The sequence below is a fragment of the Octopus bimaculoides genome, chromosome 9 (genome assembly GCF_046866305.1).
Source record: "Octopus bimaculoides isolate indiv1 chromosome 9, ASM4686630v1, whole genome shotgun sequence".
NCBI classification, from domain to species: domain Eukaryota; kingdom Metazoa; phylum Mollusca; class Cephalopoda; order Octopoda; family Octopodidae; genus Octopus; species Octopus bimaculoides.
In genome coordinates this window covers 82,050,586-82,070,585 of record NC_142936.1, presented here as the reverse complement: position 1 = coordinate 82,070,585, position 20,000 = coordinate 82,050,586, and the positions used below count along the sequence as shown (strand labels likewise).

Here is a 20,000-nt window from a genome sequence, read left to right as displayed (position 1 = left end):
CGTTTGTTTCAGTCATTTGGCTGTGGCCATGCTAGAGCACCACTTTTAGTCGAGCAAATCGACCACAGGACTTATTCTTTGTAAGCCTAGTACATATTCTATCGGTCTGTTTTGCCGAACCGCTAAGTTACGGGGACGTAAACACACCATCATCGGTTGTCAAGCGATGTTGGGGGTGGGGGTGGAAACAAACACAGACACACACACACACACACACACACACACACACACGATAGACTTCTTTCAGTTCCCGTCTACCAAATCCACTTGCAAGGCTTTGGTCGGCCCGAGGCTAGAGTAGAAGACACTTGCGCAAGGTGCCATGCCATGGGACTGAACCTGGAACCATGTGGTTGGTAAACAAGCTACTTACCACACAGCCACTCCTGCACCTATGGCTACTTACACACAACCACTCCTGCACCGAAAAGCAGCAGAAATTATGTCTTGGATTCCTTGCATTAAATTAGCATTAATTTATGAATTGGAAATGGTTTAACTTTTCACATTTAATATTAAGAAGACACGTGGCTTAGTGGTTTGGCTATTTGGCTTACGATTGTAAGGTTGTGAGTTTGATTCCTGGTGGTGTATTATGTCTTTGAGCAAGACGCTCTATTTCACTTAACTGGCAAAAATGGGTTGTACCTGTAATTCAAATGGACCAGCCTTGTCACATTCTGTGTCACACAGAATCTCTCTGAGAACTGTGGAGTGCTCAGTTGCTTGCACATTAATTTCACAAGCAGGCTGTTCCATTGATCAAATCAACTGGAACACTCATTGTAGTAATTGAGTGAGAGCCTGGCCAGTTAGAAGAGACAGACAGTTGTAAAGCAAGCCTGGAGTAGAGAGGGCATGTCATTGATGAAATAACAAGTGGTGATGAAAGGACTTTCTATATATTTAGGTGATTGACTGGATAATCAAATAATTGATTAGTTAGTTGGTTAAATGGTTCACTAATTGGCTAATAATAATAACAATCTCCTAATATAATAATGAGCGTAGTGTTTTTATATATTTGTATATATATATATATATATATATATATATCTATATATGTATATATATCATCATCATCATCATCGTTTAACGTCCTCTTTCCATGCTAGCGTGGGTTGGACGATTTGACTGAGGATTGGTGAACCAGATGGCTACACCAGGCTCCAATCTGATTTGGCAGAGTTTCTACAGCTGGATGCCCTTCCTAACACCAACCACTCGAAGAGTGTAGTGGGTGCTTTTACGTGCCACCAGCACGAAGGCCAGTCAGGCGGTACTGGCAACTGCCACGCTCAAAATAGTGTATTTTACGTGCCACCTGCACAGGAGCGAGTTCAGCGGCACTGGCAACGGTCTTGCTAGAATGTCTTTACATTTATTATAATTACTAATAATACTAATAACAATAATAATCCTTTCTACTAAAGGTACAAGGCCTGAAATTTTGGGGGAGGGGACTAGTCAATTACATCGACCCCAGTGTTTCACTTGTACTTAATTCATTAACCCTGAAGCGATGAAAGGCAAAGTCGACCTTGGTGGAATTTGGACTTAGAACGTACAGACAGACAAAATACCGCTAAGTATTTTGCCTGGTGTGCTAACGATTCTGCTAGCTCACTGCCTTAATAATAATAATAATAATAATAATAGTGAAAGAAGTGAAATAAAACCAGTGCATCTGTTTATTATTTGCATTATAATCATCCTCTGATGCAACAGAATCTGTTTCAGCATATAGATTCACATCTAGAATCTTGCAAGCCAAATACATTAACGAAATATATATATGTTTAACTATTTATTGTTTTAGTCTGCTGGGTAAGCACGTGCTTTGGTATGCATGGAATTAAAAAAAACAAAAAAAAACAAAAAAACAAAGCAAAAAAAACCCGACAACAATTGAAATTCATACACCAACATTAAATGACAGTGACGTAGTCTTTATATGGCAGCAAATTTATTGAATTGAAGACTATAATGCCTTGCAGTGTTTGTTGTGCCTCTCTGTGTTCTGGGTTGAAATCCATCGAGGTCAGCTTTGCCTTTCATCGTATCAAAGGTCAATTCATAGTATATCGGTTATGTATTGGGGCTCCTCCTCCTCCTCCTCCCCTGAATTAGTTGATTGTTAATGCTTCTTAAAAGTAGTTTATCCAGTATGTAGTGAATTCATATAATTATATCTATTTTAGGAAAGTACTGGCCAGACAAGGCCAGTATATGGTTACTTGGCCAATTAAAAATAGCAGTCAAAATTTCTTCAGAAGGAATGATAGCTGGCTGGAGAATAAGACTACATCTTTTCAGATGAGCAGACAATCATCCTCAAAACTGTTCTGTAAGGGGATTCTCAAGTTTCTTTTCTCTTTATCTAAGAGAACAATAGGATGTTTATACATCACCAGATGTCCTCAGAGCTAAGGTTCTCAAATAAATAACTGTAGATTTATCTACATTATATGTGTTTTTCAGTCTGTATTGTGTTCTCCATAAATATATTTACTACCTAATTAAGTATGTGTGCAGGCTTGGCTGTGTGGTTAAGAAGTTTGCTTTGGGATTACATGATTATTGTGTATGTGTGTGTGAGTATATATGTATAGATAGATTTATATATATATATATATATATATATATATATATTAATTGACATATATGTATATGTGTGTGTGTGTGTATGTATGTGTAAGCAAGTTCATATTTCCCTTCATTTTCATATGCATTTGCTGTTTGTAAACAAAAGGCTCATTCAAATGGTGTCATCATTCGTTTCCATTTGTATGCATAACTCTGTCTGAGCTGTTTGCTGTTTGATAGACTGGGAGGATTATTACCTTGCTTGGAAATAAGTGAAGGTTGGCTTCAGGAAAGGCAGCCGCCCTTAAAACACTATCTCAATGTGGTCTCATGTGACCAATCCAAGTATGGAAAAGTAGACATTAAAATGATGATGATGATGATGATGATGATGATGATTGCAAATCAAGATGACCACCAATGTTACATACTGATACACTGTTTATATATATATAGCAATTTAGATTACTATTTCTCCATCGAGCCAAAAAATAAGAGTGTATCTTCTCTGGTGACAATCATTTCAAAAGTACATTACTGACTACTTATGTGTTTTCTTAAGAAAACAATAGGCTGCATTCACATTGTTTGCAATCTCCACAACTAAAGCATTCAAGCAAATAGCTTTAGTAGACTCATCCACATTATACATATGTTAGGTATTTGATTTATGCTGTGTTATGTCTGTCTGTTTCTTCCTTTCTCTGTCTCTCCCTTTCACTATCTATTTATATGTGTCTACACACACACACATATGCACTCACACATACACACTCACACATACGCACTCACACATACACACTCACACATACGCACTCACACATACACACTCACACATACGCACTCACACACACATATACATAGGTGCAGATGTGTCTGTATGGTAAGAAATTTGTTTCCTATATGATTCTGGTTTCAGTCCCACTCTCTGGCACCTTGGGCAAGTGTCTTCTACTATAACCTTGGGCAAGTGTCTTCTACTATAACCTTGGGCAAGTGTCTTCTACTATAACCTTGGGCAAGTGTCTTCTACTATAACCTTGGGCTGAGCAAAGCATTGTGAGTGAATTTAGTAGATGGAAACTGGAAGAAGCCCATCATATGTATATATGTGTGTATCTTTGTCACTGTGCTTGTCCTCCACCATTGCTTGACAATTGGTATTTGTTTGCGTATATCCCTGTAACTTAGTGGTTCAGCAAAAGAGACTGATAGAATAACTACCAGTCTTACAAAATAAGTATTAATGTGGATTTGTTCGACAAAACCCTTGAAGGTGATGCCCCAGCATGGCCGCAGTCCAATGACTGAAATGATTAAAAGACAGAAGATATAATCATCATCATCATCATCATTGTCATCATCATCATCATCATTGTCATCATCATCATCATCATCATCATTTAACATCTTTTTCATTCTTGTATGAGTCAGACAGAATTTGTTAAGGCAGATTTTCCATGTACTGATACCCTTCCTATTGGCTACTCTATTTTCCTTGTCACTTGTTAGTTGTAAACTATGGCTTTGCTCATGATATCATTTGCTTACTGTCCACTATGAAAACTTGTCCTGGCTTCTTGACGTGTTTTGGCATATTGCATGCTCTTTGTAAACAAAGGCATGTTTTGATGTTATTTGTTTCTAGTTCTTCACATAAGCAAGTCTGGGCTGTTTGTCTTTTGATAGACTAGGAAATCCTTATCTCAGTTGGAAACTGGTGGGGATTGTTGCCAGGAAGGGTATTTGGCCATATAAAACTTTCATATACTCTCAAGTGATCCATGCAAGCATGGAGAAATAGACATTAAAACAATGATGATGATGTATAAATGATTGGCTTTAAAAACTATGCAAAACGGATGGTGGAGCTTGTTGCAGTCCTCTGGCTTGCTGGCTTCTGTAAAACCATCCAACCCATGCCAGCATGGAAAACAGACATTAAATAATGATATCTCCTCCCTCTGTCTGTCTGTCTGTCTGTCTGTCTGTCTGTCTAGATAGATAGATAGATAGATAGATAGGTAGCTAGATAGAGATGTATGTATTCGTAAATTTAAAATTATAGAATATATGTACAAAAATGATGTGAAAATCAGCAAAGTATATTAAAAATGAAGAATGTAAATAAAAAATAATATAAAAACACAGAAAGTATTTTTTAAAAAATGATATAAAAACTAGAATATATTTAAAAAAAAGTTGTAAAATGGGCGTTAACTAGAGAAAATTTGACATTAACCATAAACCTAATTCTGCTTAAAAACAGCTTAAAAATCTTTCGTGATATTACATTTGCAGGTAAAATGATAGCCTAATGCCACAAGAAGAAAACAAAATCTTGGCTGCTTAGGAAAGTATGTGTAAACTTTGATAACTGACATATCTTGCTTATGAATTTTCGCTACTCAGATGTAGCTGAATGATTGGCTTCTTCTCAAAAGCACTTTTGAAACTTGATATCTAGTGTTGTAACTTTTCATTTATACAATGAAGTTAGTAGTTTGAGGGGAAGCATTTTGGAGTTATTTGGTTAATTGCTGTAACATTTTTCTGTTGCTGCATTGAATGGTTGCTGAGTTTTAACTTAGATAGAGGACTGTGACATGTTTGCTGTCTTAAAATGCACTTTTCGCTTTGGCATTCTTGCTGAAGAAAAGGTAGGAAGAAAAACGCAAAAAAAAAAAAAAAAGCATTATAACCCCCCCCCCCCCCCCCAGTACTTTAAATTATGAAGACATGCAAATCTGTTGGATGCTAGTGGTGTCTGTTATATTATTACACATGTCTGCGTGAACTCATCATCATCATCGTCTTATGTCTGTTTTTACCATGCTGGCATGGTTTTAGATGTTTATGTAAGAAATTTTTTTTTATGGCTGGGTGTCCTTCTGTTGCCAACATCCATGAAAGAAAGGAAAACGAGAGAAAAAAAAAAAAGCAAAAAGGAAACAACCTATTAAAACTAAATTTCAGAAAGTTTTTGTGGAGCAATTTGCAGATAATCATAGATAATTTGCATTTTTCAGGAACACAAATTGTGATGAATTAGTAATCAAAACTTGTTTTCGAAATTTTATAAAAGCTATTGCCAAATTTTGGCATCAAAGACTTGTCCTATTTTTGTCCTATTCTTGAAGACTTGTCCTATTTTTGTCCTATTCTTGAAGACTTGTCCTAGTTTTGTCTTGAAACATACAAACAGGTATAACTGTGTGGTTTAGATCTTTGTTTTGCGACCACATAGTTTCAGGTTCAGTCCCACTGCATGGCAACTTGGGCAAATGTCTCCTGCTATAGCCTCAAGCCGAATAATGCCTTTTAAGTGAATTTGGTGAATGGAACCTGTGTGGAAGCCCATCATGTGTGTGTATGTTTCTGTGTTTGTCACTCACCCCATTGTTTGACAACTGGTGTTTACATCCTTGTAACTTAGTGATTTGGCAAAAGAGACTGATAAAAGGAGAGCATAAGTACTGAGGTTGATTTGTTTCCCTAAAACCCCTCAACATGGTGCTCCAGCAAGGCCACAATTCAACATCTGAAACAAGTAAAAGATAAAAAAAAATGCAGAGACCCAGTATGTTTATCATGGATAATACTCTTCTGGGGGTTAAAACTGACTTACAAAAAATGTACTTTGTCCTCTAGGATGAATGATAATTATTCAAGATTTATTTTAGGAAGGAAATAGTGTCATCGATAGGAGGCGCAATGGCTCAGTGGTTAGGGCAGCGGACTCGCGGTCATAGGATCGTGGTTTCGATTCCCAGACCGGGCGTTGTGAGTATTTATTGAGCAAAAACACCTAAAAGCTCCACGAGGCTCCAGCAGGGGGATGGTGGCGAACCCTGCTGTACTCTTCCACCACCACTTTCTCTCACTCTTACTTCCTGTTTCTGTTGTGCCTGTAATTCAAAGGGTCAGCCTTGTCACACTGTGTCACGCTGAATATCCCCAAGAACTACGTTAAGGGTACACGTGTCTGTGGAGTGCTCAGGCACTTGCACGTTAATTTCACGAGCAGGCTGTTCCGTTGATTGGATCAACTGGAACCCTCGACGTCGTAAGCGACGGAGTGCCAACAACAACAAGTGTCATTGATGCTAGAAAATGTGGTAATTAAAAATTATATAAAACAAGGAAGGTCCTTTTCAAAATGCCAAAACTCTTCTCCTTATGACAGACAGATTTATGTTATTTTACAAATTTGTTAGTGTCAACCATCATTAATTAGTTTATTCTGTACTCTGACATCCTTTAGCTCTAATATTAACGAAGAACGAAATGTGGTAAGTTGGCAGAATCGTTAGCACTTTGCACAAAATGCTTAGTGATATTTCATCCATCTTTATGTTCTGAGTTCAAATTCTGGTGGGGTTGACTTTGCTTTTCATATTTTGGAGTTGATGAAATAGGTACCAGCTTGACACTGGGTTGATGTAATCGAATTAACCCCCCCCCAAAAAAAATTGCCGCCATTGTGCCAAAATTTAAGGCCAATATTAATGGGGAATGACATATTTAATTGTTTTTTTTTATTGCTCTTATTGTATTCAAACCAATTAGCAGAGTCATTTGAGCATCAAATGAAATGTGCCTTGTGATAATTTTTCCAGAGTATGAGACATTTCGGTGCTGCCTATTTCACACTTCTGAGTTTGAGCTAATTTATTTCACATCAGATGTTTTATCATTTCTCTTGTTTTAATGCCCCCCTCTCTCTCTCTCTCTCTCTCTCTCTCTTTCAGTGATTGCAAGCATATTTTCTTTTATGTGGCACCTTGGGCAAGTGTCTTCTACTATAACCTTTGGCTGACCAAAGCCCTGTGAGTGGATTTGGTAGACGGAAACTGAAAGAAGCTTGTGTGTATATATATATATATATATATATATATATATATATATATATATATATATATATGTGTGTGTGTGTGTGTGTTTTGTGTATGTGTTTGTACTCCTACCATCACTTGACAACCGATGTTGGTGTGTTTACGACCCTGTAACTTAGCGGTTCAGCAAAAGACACTGATCAAATAAGGACTAGGCTTCCAAAGAATAAGTCCTGGGGTTGATTTGTTCAACCAAAGGCAGTGCTCCAGCATGGCCACAGTCAAATGACTGAAACAAATAAAAGAATATATATGTATATATATATCTATATATGCTAATCTCCAAGAGAAACAGGAAATGAAAAAGCCTGAGCAGCTTAATATTAACACCTGATAAAAACTTTTATCTCTAGTCTAGTTGGTTCCAGCTTGAGGGTTTCACATCTGATTTCACTATAAATATGTGTGTGTGTGTGTGTGTGTGAAGGCATATGTCTTAATGGTTGGGGTGTTGTACTCACGATCGCTAGATTGAGGGCTCGGTTCCCGGGCCAGGTGGTGCATTGTGTTCTTGCGAGCTATACATTTAATTTCTTGCTGCTCTAGTCCACTCAGCTGTTAATGGGTAACGTTGCAACAAAGTAACTTTCCAGTCAGGGGGAAATTTGGTTTGTTCACCTAGCCAGCAGAGTGGCATCATTTGAAAGCTAAAACAGTGCAAAGCACACTGTGATTAGTGATGTATAACATCTGATAGTCTGTTTGATACCATGATACAGTGATATATAAATATACAAATCATCGTCATCCTCATCATCCTCATCATTATCATCATCATCATCATCATTGTCATCATCGTCATCATCATCATTTGACATCCGCTTTCCATGCTGGCATGGGTTGGATGTTTTGACTGAGGACTGGCAAGCCAGGAGGCTGCACCAGGCTCCAATCTGATCTGGCAAGGTTTCTACAGCTGGATGCCCTTCTTAACACCAATCACTCTGAGAGTGTAGTGGATGCTTTTCACGTGCCACTGGCATGAGGGCCAGTTGGGCAACACTGGCATTGACCACACTCGAATGATGCCTTTTATGTGTCACCGGCATAGGGGCCAGTCAGGCGGCGCTGGCATTGACCATGCTCAAATGGAGCTTTTTACATGCCATCAGCATGGGAGCCAGTCAGGCAGTTAGCAGCAGAAGCAGTTTTAGTACTGAATAGCAATCTTTTCTCCTACTTGACATGACACTGACACAAACAATTCATTGGTTACAACGACAAGGGTTCCAGTTGATCCGATCAATGGAACAGCTTGCTCATGAAATGAACATGCAAGTGGATGAGTACTCCACAGTCACATATGACCTTCCCTTAATGTAGTTTTTGGAGATTCAGCATAACACAGAATGTGGCAAAACTGGTCCTTTGCAATACAGGTACTACTCATTTTTGCTAGCTGAATGGATTGGAGCAACGTGAAATTGTCTTGCTCAAAGACACAACGCATTGCTGGGAGTTGAACTCATGACCTTACGATTGCAAGCCGAATACCCTAACCACTAAGCCATGTGCCTTCATGTGGATGTAGTGTAAGAATGCCATAATACTGCAGTGTTCATCTTGAGGGCATTTAGTATTGATGTTTAGTGTATAAAAGCACAGAAGTATCAGTATCAGACATAAAGTGTCTAGCACTGGTGGTGGAATTACTACATCACATGATTTCTGTTTGGTTGTGCTTCTTCAGTTGCAGGTATCCACTTAACACCAAATGACTATATGAGATGCTCTCTCAAGATGAATACCACAGTATTATGGTGTTCTTATAATACATCCTCATTAAGTAAGATAAAGATTCCTATTCAATACTAATACTGCTTCAATTGCTAATATTTAACTTTTACCCAGCCTTCCAGTTACTTCCGACACCAGTGCCTTATTAGTCACTGTTTTACTGTTTTACTGTATATCAGTGGAAGTAAGGTTTGGCTGGGCATATGGTGAAAGTGGATACCTATTGCTGATGAAGTTTAAACATGCAGAAATTACATGTTCTTGCAGTTTCACCTTGTGTACGATAATTTTGGTCTGCTACTGATATTTCTGTGATTTTAAGTACTAAACATCTATATGAGATGCTTTCTCGAGATAAATACTGCAGTATTACAGCATTCTTACAATACATCCACATTCATCATCATCATCATCATCGTTTAACGTCCGCTTTCCATGCTAGCATGGGTTGGACGATTTGACTGAGGACTGGCAAGCCAGAAGGCTGCACCAGGCTCCAATCTGATCTGGCAGAGTTTCTACAGCTGGATGCCCTTCCTAACGCTAACCACTCCGAGAGTGTAGTGGGTGCTTTTACATGCCACCGGCACGAGGGCCAGTCAGGCGGTACTGGCAACTGGAGCTATTGCGTGAACTGATTTTGAAAAGAGTTGGTACAGAAACAATTGCAATTGGTCATTAAAGATGTGATAAATGTTGCTTTGCTTTCTTATTTCGATTATATTTTACTCCCTGCATTGATCATCAGTAGTAGAGATGGAAAGTCTCCTCTTGGGCCTTCTGCTCACAACTCAAAGCAATAAATGTCTTCGAGTACTTTGGATCCTATGTTGCTGACAGTAAGAAAGACTACCTGACACTCAAGGGAGAAGCCTGGAGTTTGTATAACAAGCTTCCTAACATCTGATAATTTCAAAGTCAGTCAGGTGGGCCTTCTTCAGAGCATGCTTGGAAAGCATTGAACAAAAACTAAGTTACCAAATACACATTTTTCTCATATATTTTCACAAATATTTCTTTCCAATTTTTAGTTATCAATTATGTGTTCCTCAATTTATGAGATTCCTGATGAAAATATGTTTTCTATTTGTTTTAGTGTTACTTTGGAGGACTCCAATGGCAACTTGTTGTTGGACTATTCCAAGAATCTCATCAATGACACTGTTATGGAGAAACTGATTGAGCTGGTATGTTAGCTTTCTTTCTTTCTGTAAATGTAAAGTGATTTTAGTATTGTTCATCATGATATTTTATGTCAGTATTTCTATACCAGCATGGGTTAGATGGGGCTCTTCTGCTACAACATTTTGCCCCCTGTTGTTGACCTTCATAGTCTCATACATTCAACAACAAAGAAAACTGTTAATCTTTGACAGTATGTTTAACTCCAGCATGGTTAATTTTTGTTTTTCAAACCTTCTTGACATTGATTGATATTTGACATCTTTCAAGGTGAACTATCCTATATATAAAAAGTAACAAAACTTTCCCAGGAAATCAGCCCACATCTTATAAACACAGGGGTTTTAGGTTACTGCTAAATGTATAAGTTTCTGTAATATAATGATGTATATTGCTGAATGTATAAAGTCACCTAAATTCCTTCCTAAAAAATTTAATCTTATGTATAGTTATAAGAAATCAATATTATAATCATTTGAGTTTGTTTAAAGATATTGAACTAGCTGATGTGTTGGTTTATTTTTTTGAGTTAGATATTATTTAATTATTTTCTTCTACCTTGGGAGGGTCATTATGCCAATAATAAACACATGCACTGGTTTTATTTCACTTCTTTATTATTATCAGTCAATTAGTTTACTTTTTAAACAGTTAACTAACTGACTGTTTGCTTAATCATTTTGTCAATCAATTAGTCAGTTTATCAAACAATTGATTAGTTAATTAGTACATGGTTAACTAAATGACTAATAATAATAAAAGAAGTGAAATGAGTTCAGTGCATGTGTTTATTATTGATATGATGGCCCTCCTGAGATGCAGCAAAATCGTTTCAATACATGAATTCATATCAAGAATTTTGCAAACCAAATAAAAAAATCAAATGTTTAATAGAAAAGGATTTGAAATTAACCATTAATTTTGTAATATTTCAAGAATTCTATAATTGGCTGAATGTTAAGTGAATCTTTCTTGTATCTTGCAGGCCAAGCAGCGCAAAGTTGATACCATGAGAGATGCTATGTTTAATGGTGAAAAGATCAATACAACTGAAAACCGATCAGTCTTTCATGTAGCCTTGCGTAATCAAAGTAACCAACCAATGAAAGTTGATGGTGAAGATGTAAGTATACTTTCAAGACTTGTTTTTCTTTTGATTTGTTTTTCATCATCATCATCATCATCGTTTAACTTTTGCTTTCCATGCTAGCATGGTTTGGACGATTTGACTGAGGACTAGTGGACCAGGTGGCTACACCAGGCTCCAGTCTGATTTGGCAGAGTTTCTACAGGGGTCAATATAATCAACTTACCCCCTTCCCTGAAGTTGCTGGCCCTGTGCCAAAATTCGAAACCAATATTGTGGTAGATTTGCAATATTATGAGCTGGCAGAATTGTTAGTGTGTTGGAACAAAATGCTTAACAACATTTCACCTGACTCTTTATGTACCGAGTTCAAACCCTGCCAAGGTCGATTTTGTCTTTCATCCTCTCAATTACTGGGGTTGATGTAATTAACTAATCACCTCTCCTAAAACTTCTGGCCTTGTGCCAAAACCTGAAAAAAGGTAGTAGATTTGCTGAATCATTGGGCAGCAGGCAAAATGTATTTAGTTACAGACATCATGAGTTCAAATCACACTAAGGTCAACTGTACCTTAGATCTTTCCAGGATGACTAAAATGAAATACCAATCAAGAATTGAGGTCTACCTTAATTGACTGCTATCCACCTCCTATATATTTTTTCTTTTAGCTATTGTTACTTAAAAACCTTTCCATTAAACCATTTTTTGCCTTTAAACATTATTTATAAAGTAAAAATTTCATTGTGTCTAGTAACTTAATACACTGGTTGAAACTGATGAAATCTGTGGACCTTACCCCATCACCCACGAAACTTTGAGGTTTGCCATCGTAATGTGAGGCATAATTGACCAAGTTGCAAAGGTGTCTTTTGGACTTTTTGGTTAAAGAGTTGCCATTTCATATTCTTCATGTTGCTGTGGCTCCACTATGTTCATAGCTAAGACATTTAAGTTAGGCCAGGCAGGTTCATCATGCTGTAAAATTGGAATTTTGAATACTGTACTCAACCAATGAGTACTTGGTCATCTTGTTGGACTAAATTTAAATGTTTCCATGTCGTTGTCGTCATCATCATCATCATCATCATCATCATCATCATCATCATCATCATCATCATCATCATCATCATTTTAACATTCACGTTTACATGGTTGCATGGGTCAGATGGCTGGATACCCTTCCTGTTGCCAACCCTCATCCATTTCCAGATAAGGTAATACTTCCCAATAACTAGACATGTTCACACACATTCATATATAACAGGCTTCTTTCAGTTTTCATCTACCAAACCCTCTCACAAAGCTTTGGTTGAACCAGGACTATAGTAGAAGAAACTTACCCAAGGTGCTAAACAGTGGGTCTGAACCCAGAACCATGTGGTTGGCAAGCAAACTTCTTACCACTCAGCTACATCTGCACTTAAAAATGTGTATGTAAATCTCATTTCTCATTTCAGAAGTGCCTGGTGTCTGCCATTTGTAAATCTCTTTTCTCATCATTTAGGTAATGCCTGGTATCCAAGCTGTTCTTAAGCATATGAGAGAGTTTACAGACTCTGTGATTCAAGGGCGATGGAAAGGTTACACCGGAAAAGCCATCACAGATGTGGTAAACATTGGCATTGGAGGCTCAGACTTAGTAAGTATTGCTAAAGAGATTTATTTTTATTTTTGAATATTTTTCTGGAGATTTTTGCATATTTCTCTTTCATAATTTTCATTTTTCTAAAAATGTTATGTTCAAAAGATGTTCATGAAGCTAATATTGTATATATTTTGCTTTTCAAAAAATTAGGGTCCCTTGATGGTAACAGAATCATTGCGGCCATTCCAGGTTGGACCTAATGTGCATTTTGTTTCTAACATTGATGGTACTCATTTAGCCAAGACATTGAAGAGTTTGAAGGCTGAAACAACCTTGTTCTTAATTGCATCAAAGGTTTGATATAATTTATTAGAATGACTCAGTTTTTAAATTTTGGTGTTTAACAAAGAAGAGTTTTATGAGTGTCTTGCATGCTTAAGAGATCTAATTTGCTACAAGAGAAAACACATTTTACAGAAAACGAAATGTTGCTTTACATGATTACTTAAAACTAGGAATTTGAATACCTTTATAATAAGTAAACAAAGCAAAAAATTGGTATATTCTGTGTTTCTTTTTCCTTATTCCTTAATTTCCTTATTCCTTAATTTCAAATTCAAACTTCTAATCCCACCAAATATTATGAAGAAATAATTATCTCCCCAGTATGGAATTGCTCACAGTAGAAACATTTTTATTACAGAAATAAATTTCTTTTACAATAGTAATTTTTAATTTTACCTTATCCCTAAAAGATAAAATTTTTTTTAGCCCTGTTCATACCAACCTACTTGAGGCCACCAGCTTTATGATACAAACTTCCTGTTTTAAAATGATTTCATCTTCATTTGTGTTCCAAATACCAGCTTAGTAATGATAAAATTATTTTTACTAAATTCTACATTACTTTCAAAATTAATTGAAACAAAGGTAGTGAAATCAAACAGAAATATTGTAACAAAAGGGTTAATCATCTACAGCAGTGGTTTTCAACTGGGGTCCAATATGGCCCTTGGTGGGGCGGGATCCATATAAGATTTTGTTGTTAAAATTTATCTGCAATAAGTTGGTTATACTTCTACAATACACAAAATATTTTAATAATTATTTTTCTACAATTCCTAATAATATTTAATGATAAAAATATAGTAGGATTTTTTGAACATTGGATAGTTATGAAGGTCTCTCTAAGTAAAATAGGAAACAGAGTAGAAAATGGTTGAGAATCACTGCGTTATGCAATGTTTTGATGAATTTTAACTCTGATTGTCATCAGGTTGTGTATAGGCTTCTGTGATTTGTAGATAATAGTGCTCCTGCCATTAGTGTAAGCTGAAGATCAAACTTATAATGCTGTAGTGTAAATGTAAATATGAAAACATTTTTCATGTCATGAAAAAAAATGATGATTTTATTATCAATAACTTTTCTTGGACATTTAATAATATCTTTGAATAGTAATATTTGAAGAAATTAAATTCTATATTCAAACATGTGCTACTCAAAGTGGTGGTCCGCAGACTGGTGCCAGTCCATGAGCCATCAGCTGCTGGTATGTGGTAAGTTTCCAGAAAAGAAAGAAGCATAAAATGCTTATGTAATATTGTATTATTTGTAAGGCAGCTAGCTGGCAGAAACGCTAGCATGCTGGGTGAAATGCTTAGTGGTATTTTATCTGTCTTTACATTCTGAGTTCAAATTCTGCTGAGTTCAATTTTGCCTTTCATCCTTTTGGGGTTGATAAATTAAGTACCAGTTGTGTACTGGGGTCAATCTAATTGACTGGCCCCCTCTCCAAAAATTTCAGGCCTTGTGCCTAGAGTAGAAAAGAATATTGTATTATTTGTTTACAAAATAAATATAAGATGAAAAAAATTATCAACTTTTATTATATTCATTATATATATTATTTCCGGTATAAATTAACATTACTAAGAAATATTACCAGTTCCTGGCACATTGGAAAAAAAAACTGCCGGTATGCCACATCAGATAGTTTGAGAAGCACTGCCTTAGCTGACAGTTATTACAAGTGAGATAATCATTTCATCATAATATTTGGCAGGATTAGAATTTTAAATTTGAAAAGGAATTATCAGGGGAAAATGTATAGAACACACATATTCACATAATTAACTTTTTTGTTTCTATCTATCTATCTATCTATCTATCTATCTATCTATCTATATTTGTGTGTGTATGTGTATGTATATAATGATGGAAGATGGTTTGATGATTGTATTATATACTCATTACATGATGCATAGAAAAGCCTGTAGCCAATAGCCCTTGTAAACAGATAGGTGATAGCATCACATGATTAAATTCTACCAGTCTAGTATTGAAGTGCTTTCATTTCTTACATATTTCGCATTATATCTGTTTACATACATACATGCATAGCACACATACATATGCACATAAATATGCCCACACACATAGGAGTGTGTGTGTGTGTGTTGCTGTTATTTTAATTAAAACTTTTGTTAATTTTATTTTAGACCTTCACCACTCAGGAGACTATAACAAATGCAAACTCTGCAAAGAAGTGGTTTTTGGACAACTGCAAAGAAGTATGTATTTTTCTTATATATATATATATATGTATATATATGTTTTACATAATGAAGTGGAGTTTTGGTCTTTCATACTATCAATAACATTACTTCCCAAGAAGGAAAGCATTTAAACATGAGACAGTTGAAATTACATTTATATAATTTTCCTTGTTTAATTTTGCAAAAAAAATGATTTTGTTACGACCTAATAATATGAAGTTTATATTTTACTTACATAACAAGATTTCAGTATTTACTTAGTCTTTTATGATAACAGATTGATAAAGGAACTTTTGTTTGTAATACCTGTTATTTTTTTTTTATTTGGGTTGAGATTTATAATGAAAGGGAGATGAGGTACTCTGACATTTGTACTTTTATCAAGGGCACTTACAAGTGAAGTCAAGTGCTTGCAATAGCTTTAGAGATGGCATTGAATTGAAAGCTTTATTGAATGGTATAGAATGACTTAATCCATTTGATATTGATTCACTTGACCACTTGTAGTTTTATGATATGAAACTGCTCTTTTTGAAGTGTTCATATGGAAATTGTTAAGGCGTTGTGGCCTAGTGGTTAGGGTCTTGCCGTCATGATTGCCAGATTCTGGGTTCAATTCCTGGACAGAGCTGTGCACTTTACTTCACATTGCTCAAGTCTACTCAGCTGTAAATGGATTAACTCTATGACGAACTAGCTTTCCAGTCAGGTGGAATGTTGGCCTGCTTGCCTAACCAACAGGTTGGCATCCATTTGAAAGTTAAAATGAGGCAAAGCACATTCTGACCAGCAATGTATAGCAACATCTGATAGTCTGGTCAATCACGTGATCATGTGATATTGAAATTAAAATTTCCTACCACAATTTTTTATAAGAGCCTTTTGATGAGTTATATTCTAAACACTGGTTTAATCATGGGAGTGTTATGTATTTTATTAAACCCTTCCAAATTTTTTATTGTTTCAAAAATAAATGAAAGACAAATGTAGGGAATTTGGTCATGAAAATGTTAAATTTGGATACTGAAATTTAAATTGAAAAAGTATTTATAAGAAAATTTTGGTTGCTTCAATAAACTGTATTCATTTGCAAATAAATTTATGTCTAGTCAAAATATATCTTCATGTGGGTAGTCATGTAGGTCTTATGCAAGAATCCTGTTTTGATCTGGCCTATTTTCTTTTATACTTTACTCCTCTCTACTTTTCGTCTCCTAGCATAAAGTTACCCACCCCTTCAGGTTTGTAGTGTTGTAGGCTGTATAGCAACCTCACTAGTGCAGGTTGCATGAAAAAAGCATCTAGTATACAAAGTTCAGGTGGTTGGCATTAGGACAGGCATCCAGCCATAGAAACCATGTCAAAGCAGACACTGGAGCATAATGCCTTCCTTGGGCCCATTGAATCATGTCAAACCATTTGACCCATGCCAGCATTGAACATGGACGTTAAATGATGATGATGATGAATGTAATTAAAAGGGTAGTGATTTAAAAAAGGCATAGTTGTTAGAGAATTAAATAGATTGCATAGTGGTATTTATTCTAACTCTGTGTTTTGAGTTCAAATTTTGACAAGGTCACCTTTGCCTTTTTCAACCTGAAAGGATGAAAGGGGTAGTACAAAAAAGCAAAACAAAGTAAAACACCTTTTGGTGTTCTATTCAATATAGAAAATAAGAAGTATCATTAGTTTCATAGTTACTTTATATGTATTTAGTTTAGTCTTTACATGCAACAGATTTATTAGGTTTAAATAAAGGGTATTATTATGTTTGTGGTATAAACTAATACTTAATATATTTGACATTTCTGTAGTATTAACAGTAGAATATATTTGTTGGTTTGCTTTACCTTGTTTATTAACTAAAAATGTTCTATATTTTAAAAGGGAATTAAAAAAAATATATTGCATATGATTTTTGCAATAGATTTTTCTTTAATGAAAACATAATTCTAATAATAAAAAAAATATTATTCTAAATTCAATTTTCAAAAAAAAATTATTTGTGTGTGTCCCATGTTAATAATGTAAGTATTCTAATTTGTTTTTCAATTAATTGAAGAACTTCTCTTTCTTCCTTTCTTTTTTTAATTCTTTTTCTTTTTGTTGCAAATATTCATTTCAAAGTAATATAACAAATATGTAGTCAGGGTTTGTAGTTTTATTAATTTCAATTAAAAAAAAACAAAACAATCAATCTATATACATATATTAACATTGTTTCCTAATTTTATTGTGACATTTCGTCTTCCTTTCCTCATCATCTTTAATAAATGCTAAAACTCATAAGACTTATTTTTTCACTTTTAGTTTCCATATCTCATAATTACTACTTTGAGAGTATGACATGTCTAATAATTACTACTTAAAGAGTATGGTTATAGTTTCCACTTATCATTTATAAGGCTGGGGAAACTTATTGAAGAAAAACTGCATCACAATCTTTAAGATTCATGATAAAACTGATGTTCATAGTTTAGCAAATACAATTTAAACATTTTATTGTTCTTAGAGTTGTTCAGGTCTTCTACAATGACTAATTAATTTCTTATTTACAGCCCACTTGCAACATACTAGGTCGCTGTCTCCCAGTCAGATTAAATACGGTTGGCTTTGAAGCAATTTCTTTTTACTGTTATGCATTTCTTTTTGAGTTGATTGTTTTTTTTTTCTTAAGTTAACGTCTGTATGTATGTGTGTATACGTGAAAGTATGTGCGTCTTTCTCTTTCTCTCTCTCTCTCTCTATATATATATTTATATTCAGTTTGTTTAAAGCTGAGGCTTCATTCTGTTATTTACTTTGAGTTTTCCATTTGTGTTCTACACAGTGTTTTTTGTGACTGTAAAGAACAGAGAAATGTGGAAACTCAGAGTAGCAACACATGAAGCTTCAGTTTTGAATAAATGAATAAACACCTTTACATGTCCCAAGTACTTTATTTTTTTCCTCTCGTTTGTAAATGCAAATGCATCTGTGTATTTGTATGTGTGTGTGTGTGTGTGTGTGTGTGTGTGTGTGTGTGTGTATGTATGTATGTGTGTATGTATGTATGTGTGTATGTATATATATATATATATATATATATATATATATTATTTAATACTTTTGTAATTAAAAAAAAGGGATTGGGAATAACTATTAGGCTAAGTTAAGTACGTTAGTTGCAAGCGAGTTTTTAGACTAATACCTTATTTTATTATTATTATTATCTTTTATTGGGGGTAGGGTATAATTTATACTTTGCACAGTTTAGAAATTTAAGACAACTGGTAAATGATAGCTGGCCAGAATGATAGAATTTAGAATGTAGATCATTGTCATATGTTGAGTGTGCAGAAGATATGTATTTTCAGCAGACTAATGTGGAATATGCTTATTAAGGGTTGATATAAATACTTGAAAGTGGTCAATCACAGTCTATTAACACAGTTTTGAGGCCCTGTTTTCAGAAGCAAAGTATCTTGTTTTAATTACCTTGAAATCCTGAAATTACCTTGAAATCTTGAAATTATCTTGAAATCCTGATTCAGCTATTTCATACATATATATATATAAACACTATTATTTTCATATATTTATTTATTCAATTGCAATGCATAGACAGTGAGGTAATGACTACCTTTTACACATTTCAGTCATTGAACTATGGCCATGCTGGGGCACTGCATTGAAAAGTGTAGTCAAATAAATTGGTCCCAATACTTATTATTTTAAAGTTTGGTACTTATTCTATCAGGCTCTTTTGCCAAACTGATAAATTATGGGGATGTAAACAAACCGTCACAGATTATGTCTAGTAAATTCACTTACAAGGCATTGGTTGGTCTGCAGCTATAGTAAAACACACTTGCCCAAGGTGCTGTGCAATGAGAGTGAACCTAAACCCACATGGCTGTCAAACAAGCTGAACCACATACCCATGCCTTGATTTAAGTTGTTGAGCCCCTGGTCAGCTCTGATTCAGCAGGCCTATAATCAAAAGCATTTCAGTTGTGTCCATTTGAGCCTTTTTTTTAGGGAGTGTGCACAACTACATTATGCAATGTGTGCTTCCCTTAATTTATTTTCTTAAATACAGTATGGTAGGATTTGAGGAAGATCTGGCTGCTATTTCTAGCCAGTTGACTATGAATTGAGTTTAATTCATTGGGCAAATTTTGAAAGATAAATTTTATTTCAAAGTATGATTGATTTTATGGAAAGTAAAACTCTGGAAAATATTGAAGAAAAGCCATCTTGAGGCATACTGTAACCTTAAGTTTGACCAGTACAACATTGGATATATTCTAACCTTATAGTTTGGTCTGGTGGTTAGCATGTTGGAGTCACAATCCCAGGTTTGTGGTTTCAATTCCCAGATCTG

At 35.2% G+C, this 20,000-nt stretch overlaps 1 protein-coding gene across 2 annotated transcripts in view; it reads left to right on the top strand.

Annotated features, from left to right (window-relative positions):
• LOC106872920 (glucose-6-phosphate isomerase) overlaps positions 1 to 20,000 on the top strand; it is a 72,990-nt gene that overhangs the window by 15,554 nt on the left and 37,436 nt on the right. The window contains exons 2-7 of one of the 2 annotated variants that reach the window (XM_089357877.1): positions 10,315 to 10,405; positions 11,386 to 11,523; positions 12,993 to 13,127; positions 13,284 to 13,427; positions 15,575 to 15,646; positions 18,193 to 18,240. In XM_089357877.1, coding sequence (XP_089214003.1) covers positions 10,315 to 10,405; positions 11,386 to 11,523; positions 12,993 to 13,127; positions 13,284 to 13,427; positions 15,575 to 15,646; positions 18,193 to 18,240 — 628 coding nt within the window. The remainder of the gene's footprint in view (positions 1 to 10,314; positions 10,406 to 11,385; positions 11,524 to 12,992; positions 13,128 to 13,283; positions 13,428 to 15,574; positions 15,647 to 18,192; positions 18,241 to 20,000) is intronic. The other variant, XM_089357878.1, reaches the window with a different exon arrangement.